Here is a 16,242-nt window from a genome sequence, read left to right as displayed (position 1 = left end):
CAACCTAACTGCCGACCTAAAAGTGTTTGAGGTCGGCAAAAAACGCCTACCTTGTTTCTATGTTTTATGGTCAAACCTTTGTTTGAAATTTTTTCTGCTGACCTGATGCCAACCTCCCACAGTTTAAGGTTGGCAAATTATTGGCGACCTTATTTTTCCTAATTCTGAAAGCTGATTATATATATATATATATATATATATATATATATATATATATATATATATATATAAATAAATATATATATATATAAATAAATATATAAATATATATATATATATATATATATATATATATATATATATATATATATATATATATATATATATATATATATATATATATATATATATACATAAAGTATTCAAACAACAAATTGTTACCTTATTTTTGTTACATTAATTTATACAACATTTTCAGAAAAAGATGAAAAAAAACAAAGAATAATGAAAGAAAAGATTGTTGCTCTATCCAAACCCTCAGTCGATGTAGCAACACTCCCTTGCAGCAGCAGGCTATAAGATAGTCTATATATGTACTGAAGCCCCCGGCAGCAGACTATTTCAATGTGACGTCAAAGATCTAAACACGCACTCATAGTTATATATATATATATATATATATATATATATATATATATATATATATATAAATATGAATGAATGATATATATATATATTTATATATATATATATATATATATATATATATATATATATATATATATATATATATATATATATATATATATATATATATATATATATATATATATATATATATATATATATATACACACACACATATATATATACACACATATATATATGTATACACACAATACCTCATAACATTGTTCTATTATCTGAAGACATTCGCATGACGTCTTGACAACCAAATATGGAAATTGAATAGACTTTAAAAAAAAAAAACATTTTATAATTATTCAAAATTAATAGGGTATTAAAAAACGAATATAAACATATTTATAAAAAATAAATTCTTTAAATTTGAAACTCATACTTTTATACCAAACAACAGTGTGATAAACTTATTGAAATTATCTGTTGATAAAATTTTCAAATTAAAACTGGTGCAAATCACAGTCATTGTTATTAAAATCTAAATGAAAAAAATTATCAAATAAACCTAAACAATTCTGCTGCCATATGGTAGAAAGAACCATGTAGTAAAACCACTAACAGCCAGATAAATAAAAACAGATTATGAGATTGTGGAACATTTGGAAACAGTTCAACTTGAACTATTTAACATATATATAAAGTAAAATGCTAGATTTTAAAATGCTGTTCCTATATAAAACAAAAAATTTAAATATTTAGCATACATATGAAGTGAAGGGCTATACTTTTAAATGCAGTTATATGCTTCCTATAATAAAAATGTTGCATGTTTCCTTCTACCAATTAATGACAGAAATATATTTTGTGAGCCTCTCTGATTTCCTTAAAGTTGCCAAATGATGAAAAAATTTTGAAAAATTTGAATTTAAGTTTATTTATTTGTTACAATGTTACTAAAAAAGAGAAAAAATATATAACAATTAGTAGCCAAGTATTACCTGTGATTTAAGAATAACATTATCAGTATTATCAGTTTGACAAAATACATTCAAAAAACATCCAAATGCATACTCAGCTCTAAAATATTGAATGGTAATAAGTTATTTGTATAATTGAGTCTTTATAATTAAAAACAAAAAAATTGTTTGTGTAATTTAGTCTTTATAAATAATAACAAAAAAATTATTTGTGTAATTTAGTCTTTATAAATAATAATAAAAAACTATTTGTGTAATTGAGTCTTTATAAACAATAACAAAATACAATAAAAATTTACTTTGCAGGTTCTGGCAACAGTATATCCATCTATAAATATATTAATACAAATAATTGAAACAAAACAAAACAAAAAAGAAGTATGAAAACATCTAAAAGTAACAAAAACCAGAAAGCAACTAAAACTTTAATAATAAATGTAAAAAATCGAATTTTAATTTTAAACTATTAAAATGTTTTATTAAGTTCACAGAGTTTTATTAGTTTAATTAAATCATTTAATCAACTTCTAATAACATTTTATTTCTAGATTTATTTCTATAAAATGTAAAAATAATTTTGTATCTATAAATATAACTTTTTTTATTGATTCATTTTTTTACTTCAGTTAAAGTATGTATACTTTAACTGAAGTAAAAAAATGAATCAATAAAAAAATAGGTAATTTATTCATTTCAGATAAAAAAAACTATCTTTCAAAGCCCTGCAAACATAATAAATTAAATTTAAATTGAAAAGACAACATAATTATACTTCATTACACATAATTCATTGAAAAATAAAGTCTTATGACAATGTCTGTTTTATAAGTTTATTAATTAGTAATTTATTACCATAATACATAAAATCACAAACACTTAGAAATAATTTATAAAGACAGATCATAAAAGTATTCAATAGAATTAAGTTGTAAAATGTGTGGGGCCTGCGATGCATACTTTGACTAGCCTAATGAGGATCAAGACAAGTCCTGACCATTACATTTCTAATGCAAATATTGCAAGAGAACAATTGAAGGTGAATTAATCAAATGCTTCTCACTTGAATGTGCTTTATTTTGTAAAATAAGTTTATATTACAAAGTTGCAATTGACAAAGTTTCCATATATATTGTTGTATGGTAAAAAAACAACTTATATGTCAATATTAAAACATTTATTAAGTGATGTGTGAAACTTTCTGCCTAATTATTTACATAACTAGTTATATGTGCTATGTTACAGAAGGTTACCAGATTGGTACAGGGGAAAAGAGAACCATAAAGGTACCCACTAATTCTAACCAAAAAATCAAAAAATTACAACTAAAAAATCAGTCAAGCAACTACTACTTTTGCATAGTTACATAAATGTCTCTTAAATTGTTTATCCAGACATTCTTTTTTCCGTTGTCCCAGTTCTGCACAGATCTGAGCACAGGTAGCTCAGATCTGATCTCACTCCCCTTAATGGATTAGCCATTTTTGTGAGAAAGCAGAACGTCTGAAAGCAAGAAAGATATTGGAAATACAAATTACACTTTTACAGGTACAGTTGTGGAGACCATATTTCCTAACCAGAAATATAATAATAATTTAACCAGAACCATAGGTCTTATAAAGTTGAATACTGAACTTAAGGTGTTCAGTCTCAAAGAGTGAAACTCATCAGAAAGATTGGCTATACTTCTACAACAATGTGGCCAGTTTATTTCAAGGCTATTGTTATCACATGTAACTCAAGTAAATGATACCTATTTATAGAAAGTTCATCCCAGAGCCTCAAAGCAGTGTTGCTTCACAACAGAAACAACTACTCATTCATTATGATGACTCACTCTGCACCTAAAAGAGGACTTCATTAGTGTCAAGATCTGGCTTGCTGAGTGCCTTAAAGTATATTTTTTGTTTGTTTTCTTTGCCTCTGGACACACTATCACAGAAAGGACTAGCCATAATGCACCAAGTTCTCTATGGACAAGAGCAATGTAAAATGGGAACCACTGGTAGAAACTCAGAAAGTGCTTATGCTACCATTGCATATTAGTAGATTAAACAGAATCATAATCATTAGAAATAGATAGTCTGGTAACTCAGGCCATAATATTGTTAGTTTTTAATTATTCGTTAAAAATAATTGAGCAGTCAGAAATAGAGTACATAAAATGCAAAAATGCACTAAAACATTGATGCTTCATTTAAAGTGGGTGCATTATTATTTTTTATTGTAAATTGATATTCTTCTTGACAAAAATTTTATATCAAAGATCAATGACAAATGCTACCCTGATATTAACCTTGTTATTTCTTTAGATACTTCACAATAAACCCTATATATCTAGTAGAGACTACAGCTAGCTGGTTTTAAAGCTAATGGTGATGCAAGAAAGTTTTTAACAGCCAACTAGAACTCAATGAGAACAACTAAGTATCTACAAACGAAAATAACTAAGAATCTACAAACTCAAAGAAGATAACTAAGTATCTACAAACTCAAAGAGAATAATATTTATTTATGATATCAAGGAAGGGTCATTATGTCAAAAAAAAAAAAGTTTTGCAAAAAAAATGTGGTGATTAAATCCTGGAAACAAAAGTGCACCTTAAAGTTGAAGTTATTTTTACTTCAGATTTTTTTTAACCACTCTTTCAAGCAGGTTGACATGAAATAGAAACCGTTGATAACTAATTAAAAAGTGCATTTTTTTTCATATTTTGACCATTTTTCTAAATATTTAAAACCTTCAAAAAATCGGGTTCTAAACTTTATGTGGCCATATCTTTTGAGCGCCAAAATATATTTTGATAAAATTTTCAAAAAATGAAAAAAGATGTGGTTTTAATTTGTTCTTAACGGTGTCTATTTCATGTCAACCTGCTGGATAAAAGTGATTGAAAAAATCTGAAATAAAAATAACTTCAACTTAAAAACCTCTAAAAAAGAGCAGTGTCTTAGGGCAAAACTTTTGTTTCCAATATGTGTTTTTATATATCCTAATATATATTTTGAGTTAATAAAATATTTTCAAAGTTTTTTTCTTAAACTAAAATTCTTCAAAAGCTTTAAATTTAATTTGATAATCTTTTAGTATTTGAAAGTCATGTGAAGTTTACGAGGTTTACAAATTTTACATCATCAATACTTATACTGTATGGTCAATAAGCGATTCGATAATTTAAAAAACTTTTCCATATATTATACAGTATATGAAGAGAGGTTTAGTATGCAAAACTTTAACAAAAGCTTACAATACTCTGTGTAGTTAAGACTTATTTGAAATTAGCATGATTTTGTAAGTGTACCTGTCCAAACAAGAGCTTTAAATGTTATTATTTTTTTTTTTACTTCAGGTTTTTATATTGTTCAAAGAAACTTTTCTCTTTTTTATATAATTTTGAAAACTTTTTTACTACAGCTAATAGTGTACCTAAACCATTTTTAAGTCGTTAGATTAAATTTGCTCAACAGTGTTAACTTAATTTTAAGTTTTGTTTAGTTTAGTTGAAACTTTTTGAAAAAGTGCATTAATCCACTATAGATTCTAGTTATAATCTGTTCTGGTACATATTAATTCTATATAGTTGTCAAAATTCAACGTTTCTATCAATTTTCACAAAAAAAGTTAATAAATTAGTAAAAAAAAGTTAATAAGCAATTGCAATTTTTTGAAGATTTAAAAAAAAAAAAAATCTTCTGTCTGGATTTTTATTGCTACAAACATTTTTATTTTATGTTACGGTAAAGTTTGTAAACTTTTATCATTTGAATTTTTTTTTCTTTTTATAACCCACAGACCCAATGACTTAACAGAAATATATATATATATATATATATATATATATATATATATATATATATATATATATATATATACAAACAAAAAATAATTTTCGGTCTGGGTTTTTTCTCTACAAACATTTTATTTACAGTTACAGAAAAATTTAAAAATTTCTATCATTTTATTTTTTTTGTCCTTTTATAATTTACAGACCTTATCAATTAACGAAAATATATCAATGGTTAGCAAAATATCATATACACACTGTAATGTTTTAAAATTGCCTTAACTACACCGAGTATGTGATCTTGAAATGTTACCTAAAATTTTATTTGGGAACATTCTAATATCAATCAAGGTAAAATTTCAAAGACAAATTATAAATTAGGAAGCTGTTTAATATTAAATAATAATAAACATACCAAGAGTAAATATCATCAAATATAAACTTGTTATATAATTGTATAAGTTTAGCGCCTTACACCTGTTGTTACCACTGAGATATTTCTTATTTCTGTATGTTGTTCTGTATGTATGCTATATATATTTAATGGTGGAGCTACAAATATACACCAAATATGGTAAAGGCAAAACTGATATCAGCATACATTTCATATCAAAGGAGTTTGGTTTGAGCTATATATATAAGTATCGGACAAAACGAGTGAAACCAAATAATGCAAATTTAGTTTCTTTATATAAAAGTGCTGCATTTTTTCAATTTAGAGAAATAACTATGTAACTGTTTAGAGACAAAGTTCTTCAAGTTTTATTCATCACAAAGTTCATTACTTGTACACGAAAATTAATAAATTAATCAAAAGTATTAAAAAAAGTTGATTTCCTTCTGGACAAAACAAGTGCAACTTGACAAAATGTTGACCAAGCTGTATTTCGCTATCAATATTTTGTGGCGAATCCTTTGTTGTCGATAACAGCCTTGCATCTTCAAGGCATAGATTCGATCAGGTGATCAATGAAACTTTGTGGAATTGCTTCCCTTTTGGATTTGTTCAAACAGTTGATCCTTATTACGAACACCTTCATGATTAATTCTGCGGTTGACGATCTCCCACAGGTTCTCGATTGGGTTGAGATCCGGAGATTGAGGCGGCCAATCCATCACCGATAGGTGGTTGTCTTGAAACCACTGCTTGACTACTTTTGCAGTGTGTTTCGGATCGTTGTCTTGCTGAAAAACCCATTTTATTGGCATATTTCATTCAGCAAGAGGTAACATAACATCTTTCAGGATATTTTTATTCATGAAACGGTCCATTATTCCATCGTTTCGATGTATTGGACCTAGACCGTTAGCAGAAAAACACCCCCAGACCATTACATTGCCTCCACCATGCTTCACGGTCTTATGGCAGTAACATAAATCGAGGCGTTTTCCGGCTGGTCGACGTACACGGCAAATGCCATCGCTCCCAATGATGTTGAACTTCAATTCATCACTGAACAGGACAGTTTGCCATTTCTGCACATTTCAGTCAATATGAGATGTAGCAAACAGAAGTCTTTTCTTCTGGTTTTTTAGTGAAATCAGCGGTTTCTTTGCAGGGCGTTGAGAAAACAATCCGGCTTCAACAGCACGTCGTCTGAATGTTCGGTCCGATACAGGCAGCTCTAATTGCTTTTGTATCTGGACTGATGATATCCAGGAATCCTTCTTGACGGATCTGACGATCATAGAATCCTCTCTAGAAGTGGTGAGACGCGGTCTTCCATCTTTGTTATCTGCTGCCAACTTCCCCGTAGAACGATATTTGGAACATAGTCTTAATACGGTCCATTTTTTCACGCGATATTTATCACAAATACTTTTTTGTGACATTCCACTTACGTAATCGCCAATAATTTTTTTTCTTAGTTCCAATCCAAGACTGCACTTGAAGTCATAAAAATAATAAAAATAAGTATTCACGCTTCTCAAGGCTTACCATGTTACATTTACCTTGTGATGATACAATAATGCTCTGTGGAATACATCGTCTTGGTTGGATGTGGACTGTATTGATGTAATGAAACACTTGTTGTATTTCACTTCTTGTATTGATGTTCTTCGATAAAACACTTTGATAAAACTCACTTCGATAAACTGTCTTGATTATACTGACTGATTGACTTCCATATACTGACTGAATAACATGTTAATTTACATGTCTCTTATATAGTAAAATGAACCTGTGTGAACCTGTTCTGGAAGATTCTAGATGCTTCTTTTCGATGTTTCTGGAAGCTTCTGGATGCGTCTGGATGCTTCTGAATGTTTCTGGATGCTACTGGATGCTTCCAGATGCTTCTTCTGGAAACTTCTGGAAGCTTCTGCATGCTTCTGGAAACTTCTGGATACTTCCTTTAATTATTAAAAAACTTCTGTGACGTTGACACGGACTAGACTTAAGAAAATGAAACAAACCAAAAAAGTTGCACTTGTTTTTTCCGCTGCAAAATGGCATTTGTCAACGAAATTCTGCCTGTGTGCTGTCACCAGTCAGCTGATTGCTCATGTCATGACATGCTATGACTCCAGACTCCTGAACTGTTTGCTGTGGTAGTGTAGTTCGTTTCGTTTTTAAGACATGTAAAATTAGGAACACTTTTTAGCATTGTTCGATGTTGGTTGCAAATGTTTTGTCCAATACTGTATATATATATATATAACTTTTTTTAATTCTAATTCACTCCCAACAATGCTGCAAGCAACCACTATTAAGTTGGGAACTACCAAGAAAAAAAGAGTACAGATTTATAGAGCAAGGAAATGGTTGACAAAAGATTTCAAAATTATAGGTTGTATGAGTCAGGAAAACATGAAGATGGGAGAGAGTTCCAAAAGGTTGAAGTGCGGGGGAAAAAACTGGACAAATAAAAGTTTTAAAAGCATGCAGGGAGAGATACAGTAAAAGAATGAGACTTTGCTGAATAAAGAGTCAAGTGAGAATGAGTTTTAGTTGACAGAACTAGAGATAATAGACTTTTTTCAGTAAGTACAAAATAGATATGATCCAAATTATTATTGGTAATGGAAAAAGGTCACAGGTAAACAGACGCTCATTTCAATCTTCAATATGACCTCTAGAAAAAAGGGCAATCAGATTTTTCTTTCAAGAACTAATAAAGCTATTGTTAGAAGCAGGAATTTTAAATATAGAAACTCCCTATAGCCACCAAGTGAAAATGAATTTTATTTGATGGACCTAGAGATAGCTCCTTTGAGCAGCGACCATGATAGTATTTGTAGAAAAGAGAAAAAGATGCAACTTTACGACAATGGAAGAGAGGCTCAAGCTTGGCAGATAGAGTTGGTCCAACTACATTTACAATGCTTTTTTGAACCTTGTTTAGAAAAGAAAGATCATCATTAGAAATACCACCCCAAATATGACAATAGTATCCCATACAAGGAAGAGAAGAGAATTGTAGATGTAGAGAATGAAATCAGGTGCAAGAAAATGTCAAAAACAGTAAAGAGAAGCAACCTTAGCAGATACTATTTTAGCAATCGATTGTATATATGGTTTTCATGAAAGGTCAGTAGTGAACAATAATCCAAGACAACATAAAGAGGACCCAGTGAAAGGGTTGCCATTCATTGATATAGGAATGTTGACACTATTGCAGTAGTTTGAAATAATCAAAAAGTGGCAAAATTCAAAATTTGCGAAAATCTGATATAAAAAGTTCTGATTATGCAAGATTGTTACTAATTAGTCATATTTTCATGTTCTGAAAGAATTTTTTTAGACCACTTGGCGCTTCCCTGCATATGCTCAAAGTTGCCATTTTTTAAAGAACAATTATTTAGTGAAAAAGCAATAATTTCGAACTTTATTTTATTTCTTAAACCGCACCTGTGAACTTCCTTGTATTATATATCAATTGAAAGAATATTAAACAGGCTTTCAGAGTTTATTGTTAAATATTTTATTAAATTACATTTCATGCAGTAAAAATGCAGAGAAAGATAACTTTTTAGACTAGGAAATAATAGCATGTTTGAACGTGACTTTTATTAAATTCTGTAAAAATCTGAATATGTATGGTTCAACTTCGACCCTTCTTCTTTTAATCCAATATAGGTTTTGATGCTGCCCCGGACCCGTCCAAGAACAATTATTTTCAAAATTTAAAATGTTACTACCTAAATTTATTTATTTATTATTTTTTTTTTTTTACATAAAATATGTCATTTTTATTCAGTGGTAAAAATGATGCTCCAGTTTAATTTTTTTAGTATATTTCTTAGCATACATAAAATAAAATAATTAGATTAAAAATATAGGTAAGGGTAATGTTTTTTCTTATTCCGCAAGTCCCCAACTAAGGGGACTTGCAGAATAAGAAAAAACATGCAAAATAGAAGCACTAATATCATTTAATAATAATGGTTTCAAATTATTTTAATTATAAGTAAATTTTGTAGTTATAGCTGAGCATTTATTTACCATCGGATAAACTGCTATCGGCTTCTATACGAATGCAATGTAATAGTCGATAAACATCAATTAGTTCAGGTAAAACCTCTTCATTAACATCCTTACTTCTTGTGGAATTTTCAATCAGTAAAAGTTGCAACACCTTCTTCTGGTAGTACTGATTTACATACAGACTTTAAACGACTATTCAAAATATTACTGGAAATATAAGGATCTGATTTTTCTAAACCTCGACAAAAAACATCAGTTAAGTTGTTAGTTCTTGAGGTTTTTCTTGTATGATCCATACAATCTTTTCTATGACATTTGTGAAGACTTTCTCCAGCATTTTCGCCAAAAGTTCCAACTGGCAAAATTAATTCAACCATAATTTAAGCTCCATGAGCAAACACTTTATGAACACAGTAGTAGGAATTTTATACCGTGAATATTTCTCATTGATAATTAAAACTGTTTGTAGACAATAATTTTCAAATTTGATTGGATCAATTGGAATTTGACAAGACAAACATATTAATATTGTTCTTAAATAGACAATAAGATTTATATCTTTATCCAAAATTTCTGATAACAGTATTGGATTAGAAAAAACTTGCCGTGCAGTATTGCTATTATTAGATGAACCAGTTCCACCTGGATGGGGTTTGTCTTTGTGTAAATTTAATTTTTCCCAAAATCTTTTTTGTATAAGACTTTTTTGAGCTTTTACATAACCTTTATTTATTTTTCCTTTTGCCTGCCATAGCTTAATATCCAATTTGTATGACAAATGAAGCAGATATTCCATGAAACGCATCCAGCAATGAAGTGGACTTATTCTAAAGAGTAAAAATGCTTTTTCAGTGTTAAATAATTTTTTTGTGTAGTTTTCAATATTTTTTCAGTAGTTGTTGCTTTGCGAAGCAGACACAACTAATAAGATGATATTTCAGTGATTTCCGCTAAAACTTTTCCATCGATGGCTGTTGAAAATAAAGAGCTTTTGATATTAAAAACTTTTCCATTTGGTAGCTATATTGTAATATCAAAAAGTTCATTTATTTGTCGTTAAACAAAAATTATGTTTTAAGAATAAGTTCTTTACTTTCTTTAGCATACTTTAAGATTATTGGTCTGCAAAATCTAACAGAATTAAAAATTGGTTTTGTCCAAAACACATCCCTGTCATATGTTTGAAGTCTTAAGGGTACAATGGTAACAGAAAAAAGCGAATCGTCTGGCGAACTTTCAAATAACTCATTGAACTTTTGACTGAATTGGGAAAAATTACTGGCTCCATTAAATCCCCAATTTACAACAAAAATCAATTCAGTTGAGTCTTTTTCTTTATTAGTACTTTTAGATAAAATTTGCACCTCTTGTGATTCTACTATTCCTTGAACAGTATGTATTAGAAGATTTTGTAATAGCACATTTGCCTCCTTGTCAGAGATGTGCATATTATTTGGTCTACATTTTTTTTTAGATTCCAGAATATCGCTGTAAAGCGGATAAATATCTGCACCTCTCTCTTTACTTTCCAATCTTATCCCCATGTACTGAGATTTAGTAAAACCATAATCTAATAGAAAAGCAAGTCCCTCTTCTGGAGACATTTTTTTTATTTCTTTGTCAATGTTTTTATTGATATCATGTCAATTGTCGATCTTGTAGAATGCACATGATAATTTTTTCTAAGTTCTTATTACCTATTTGTTTGGCTGTGTATCTTGCTGTTTCGAGTATATACTTTGTATCTGTCTTTTTCAGACATTGAAATTTCAGAAATTGCTATTCTCTTAGCTCGTTTTCCTTTCGTCTTTAAAAGTCAATGTCTTTGACTAAGAGCGATGGCTTGTGGCCTACGGTGACTAATGTGTGCATTCGATCAATTGAAATCCATTCTGTAGGTGTTATTTTCACATCTCCCAGGTCTACATAACTGGACAGCTCCGTTGGTCACTTTTTAAAAATGAAAAGCCGGTCTTTCTTTAATTGTGGTGTTTTTAATACATTTGAGAGTTTCCAGATAACTTCATGATCTAACCAGGAAATTAACTTTCTATGAAATTTATACTTGGAGTATTGAACATCTTTCATTTGTGGTTTGTAATGTTAATAATTTTTTTTTAATTCTTTTTCTTAAGCACCTTAAATTTTCATAACATTCTTCTTCTCAAAAAATTTTAAACATTCCGACATTTTAATAACATCACCAGCCACAAAAGAAACAAAATCTTTATTCTTTAACTTCATTTAAGACGATTTGTACTTTATTATTTATTTACACAATTTTAAATCGATAAAAAGATTATTTGTAAATTCTTTCAACTTGCAAAAGCTTTTGAGGTTATATTAATTTAAAGGAAGTATTTTAAGGTTATATTAATTATAGGTCTTAAAGTTACCACAAATATATCTTTTTATGACAATATTATGCAATTTGATTGAAAATGATTGTCAAGTTTTATGTGAAAAAAAATATTAATTTTAATTTTAAAACATTAATAATTTATAAAATATTTTAGAATAAACTTTGAAAGCCTGTTTAATATTCTTCCAATTGATATATAATATACGGAAGTTCACAGGCGTGGTTTAAGAAATAAAATAAAAGTTGGAAATTGTTGCTTTTTCACTAAATAATTGTTCTTTAAAAAATGGCAACTTTGAGAATCTGTGGGGAAGTGTCAAGTGGTCCAAAAAAAATTCTTTCAGAACATGAAAATATGACTAATTTGCAACAATCTTGCATAATCAGAACTTTTTATATCAGATTTTCGCAAATCTTGAATTAATCCCACTTTTTGATTTCAAACCACTGTGAACTGATAAAGTTATTGTTAGAAGCAGGAATTTTAAATACAGAAACTCCCTAAAGCCTACCAGAGATACTGCACTCATAAATAAAACAATTGGCAGCAGGAATTCGAAGTAATGGATGAAGAACATGGAATTTTATTAAAAAGTTCATAGATAAACAATGAACGCAAAACAAATTTTGTGTACTCTGCTGTGGACTGGACACTGAAAAAGTGAAAACAGAGTTGACCAAAGGTATACTGCAAGTGGCCAGACTATCTGTTTCTTATGACTATGATACAATATAATCAGTTCAAGCTCCTAAACAGGGTAAAGAGAGAGCTTGGAACAGTTTTGTTGTAGTTGTTTATGGCTTTGTGGGTAATCACAAGGCTGAAAATTAAGTGCAGTTAACTGAGAATATCACCGAATTACACCAAAATGGAATGCAGAATGCTGCTCAAACTCCATACCCTTGATGCTCATTTTGATAAAATCAAGGAGAACATTGTAGCTTACTAAGAAAAGCAAGGTGAGCAATTTCATCAAGAAATATTGGCCTTTGGCAACTGCTGTTTCTTACCAGGCTGAATGAACAAAAAAATTTTCTTATTTTCTTATTAAAACAAACTTTATGCTGTGGTCATAAATTAACGTTTATGCTTAATATAACCATTTTTCCAAAGTTTCTAAGCAAATTGTTATATTGAAATATAACACTTTGAATCCAAGTACAAAAATTGTGTTACATTGGAAATTAATATAATAAATATTTTATTTTTGTTTACCTGTTGTTCAAATAGACAAACCATTTGTATTTTAACATCTTCTTTGATATTGACAGAAAATAAGTCCTTAAAAACATAACATGTTTTGAGTGAAAAAAACAACAACAACAACATTAAAAAAAAACGTTTTTTAAAAATAAATTTGTGTACTCTTACAAAAATTAAACTTCAATTGTGGTTAAAAGTTATATACCTTGAGTATATCACAAAATAATTCATCTTTTTGTCTTTCATCAACAGAATGATCACATGAGCTATTGAAAGCAGCTATTCTCTTGACCCAATCTTCTTCTGACATCTTTTATATTTTGTTCAAATAAACACTCAAAGTATTAAATTACACATGTTTTAATTCATACTGCAAAACTATCATAGCTATGGTGCTGTTAATTGATATCATTAAATATATAAAACGACCTTAAAACTGTTTTTTGAGTAAACAGCTTTGTTACTGCTGCTTTTTAATTTTCATACAAATAGTTTTTAGAACCACATTAATAAAAACATTATTTCCTACATAAACTAATTTATATTCGACATCTACTATTTACATAATAAAGATACAATTGAAAAATTTACAATAGAATGTATCATTACTTAAAAAAACATGAATATAAATGTAAAATAAATATTTACTAAAATGGTTTATAAAAAACATAAAGACAAAATTGATTAAAAAACCAACAAAAAGGTGATTAAAAAACCAACAAAAGAGTGAACTTAATGTTTAAAAATATAAATCAAAAATTAACAATACAAATAAGAATTGTCAATAGAAAAGTGTAATTTTAGTTTATTTATTTACATATAGTTACATTATATATCAAGTACAATCAACTGCACCATGTATAACTTATTGTATGACAACAAAATATTTTTATTTGATGTCAACAACAATCAACTGCACCATGTATAACTTATTGTATGACAACAAAATATTTTTATTTGATGTCAAGTAAAATCAATTGCATGATGTATAATTATTTGTATGACAACAAAACATTTTCATATACTACTATTTTATATTATGTGCTATCAGATGTGACTCCATGAGCATGACTATTAGTAACATGCCTTTGCAAATGCTTGTTTTGAGTAAATGTTTGTCCACAAAATCTGCATTTATATCCATAGTTTGTAGAGGTATGGATCCTACTATGTCTATGCAGATTACTTTTTTGACTAAAAGATTTATCACAGACTGTACATTTGTAGTCTTTACTGTCTACATGAGTTGCCATATGTATATTCAGAATGTGTTTCCTACTAAACATTTTATTGCACACACTGCACTGAAACTCTTTTTCCTTAAAATGTACACATTTTACATGAAGGTCTAGAGAGCCTTTAGTTGTGAAGCCACGCTTACAAATATTACATCGTATGTCAGCATTTTCATGATTAATACACCGTGTTGAATGCCGTGACAAGTACTCATTATCAGCAAATGTCATGTGACAATTTTGACATTCAAAATAAACATCATCACACAATTCATTCTTTTCTCTAGATAGATTTTTACTGCAACTTAACTTGGTTGTCTCTCTTGGTTCTCTTTCAAAATCACCTGCTTTATCTGAATGCTTTTCGGAGTCTTTTAAACTAAGCAACACACAATTATCAGCTGATGTCATCGAAGGAGTAAAATCGTCTGAAAATTCAGCTTTTACCTAACATAGTTACAAACATAGTTACTAAAATAGTAACAAAAATAATCTTAAAAGATTTTTAAATTTTTAATAAATAAACTATTTAGATGATTTAAATTTTTAATAAATAAACTATTTAAATGATTTTTTTAATTAAATGTATTAGTGAGTATCAAAGTAAAACCTTTTCTTTTTTTAAATGAAAATCTCGAATAAGAGAAAGTCCATCAGGAAACTGCTCAATTAAAACATCTTCTGAAATCCAATTGGTTTGCCAGCGAACTTCATACAAAACAACAGAATCCTTTACATAAATAAATATTAACAATATTACTAAAATGCAACATATTCTTACTATTAGTTTTTTGGCTCTTGAACATAAATTTAGCAAAGATAAAACAAAAGTTGAAAGTTGAAATTGTATTTTGTACCTGGTTTGTTTTACAGTTGATCAGTTCTGCTATTAATGGAAAAATTCCTAATGACATTTTACATTTAGTTTCTAAACTTTTAAAACAAATTTCTTATAAACATAATAAAAACAAAAAAATAATCAGATGATTCATTTCTATTTCAATTTAAATAAATTTTTAAATATGTATTTAAGTATTTTTTTAAGTTTGTTAGAAACTAAAGTAACTACTATATTCAGTATAGTTAAAATATAATCAAAATTTTTTATGTTAAAATGTGCAATTTTTGATAACAAAAAAACTTTAAAAAAAAATCGATTTACTATTATAATTAACAGCAAATTTTTTAATTCTTAAAAAAATTGACAGCGTAAATTTCCTAATTAAAGATTTTAAGTCTTTAACTAGAAAATTTACGCTGCCTTTCTTACTGCCTGGTACAGTAGTAATTAATATATATATAGCAAGAGCAGGCATAGAACCTTGGATCACTTGATTTTGGAGGAAGAGCACTAACCTACACTAGCCACAGATGCTACTTACATGATTCCTTTATTGATACTTTAATAATAATATAGATAATAATAATAATGAATGTCAACAGATGTTCAAGAATTTGATTGATTGTAACTAACAAATGAAGTTTAATTGCACTAAAATGTTTTGAGACAAAATGTGTAACTTTTATGTTTGTAAAACTGTACATCTACGTTTTATACATTTTATGAGGTTTATACTTCTCTAGTTTGCCATACAATATTTATATGTTGAAGTTTAAAATAGTAATGGCAAAGCAACAAAAAATAACTTTTGTAAGAAGCATAACAAGTAT

General features: G+C 28.3%; 2 protein-coding genes across 2 annotated transcripts in view; both read right to left on the bottom strand.

Moving 5' to 3' along the window:
• LOC100200134 (AP-5 complex subunit beta-1) overlaps nucleotides 1–13,733 on the bottom strand; it is a 109,378-nt gene extending 95,645 nt beyond the window's left edge. The window contains exons 1-6 of the mRNA XM_065793041.1: nucleotides 13,542–13,733; nucleotides 13,349–13,414; nucleotides 1,859–1,887; nucleotides 1,581–1,659; nucleotides 1,022–1,120; nucleotides 843–914 (exon numbers count right to left, since the gene is read on the bottom strand). Coding sequence (XP_065649113.1) covers nucleotides 843–914; nucleotides 1,022–1,120; nucleotides 1,581–1,659; nucleotides 1,859–1,887; nucleotides 13,349–13,414; nucleotides 13,542–13,646 — 450 coding nt within the window. The 5' untranslated portion in view covers nucleotides 13,647–13,733. The remainder of the gene's footprint in view (nucleotides 1–842; nucleotides 915–1,021; nucleotides 1,121–1,580; nucleotides 1,660–1,858; nucleotides 1,888–13,348; nucleotides 13,415–13,541) is intronic.
• A 390-nt stretch (nucleotides 13,734–14,123) lies between these two features.
• On the bottom strand, nucleotides 14,124–15,536 carry LOC105843425 (zinc finger and SCAN domain-containing protein 2). The gene is made up of 3 exons (XM_065793040.1): nucleotides 15,429–15,536; nucleotides 15,182–15,301; nucleotides 14,124–15,018 (listed from the first exon to the last, which is right to left on the bottom strand). Exons 1-3 carry the CDS (start codon nucleotides 15,483–15,485, stop codon nucleotides 14,374–14,376), a joined length of 822 nt encoding a protein of 273 aa, XP_065649112.1. The 5' UTR covers nucleotides 15,486–15,536; the 3' UTR covers nucleotides 14,124–14,373.
• Between the last annotated feature and the right edge of the window lie 706 nt (nucleotides 15,537–16,242).

The sequence above is a fragment of the Hydra vulgaris genome, chromosome 03 (genome assembly GCF_038396675.1).
Source record: "Hydra vulgaris chromosome 03, alternate assembly HydraT2T_AEP".
NCBI classification, from domain to species: domain Eukaryota; kingdom Metazoa; phylum Cnidaria; class Hydrozoa; order Anthoathecata; family Hydridae; genus Hydra; species Hydra vulgaris.
The sequence above is the reverse complement of the archived record's forward strand: the minus strand, read 5'-3'. Positions and strand labels throughout refer to the sequence as shown.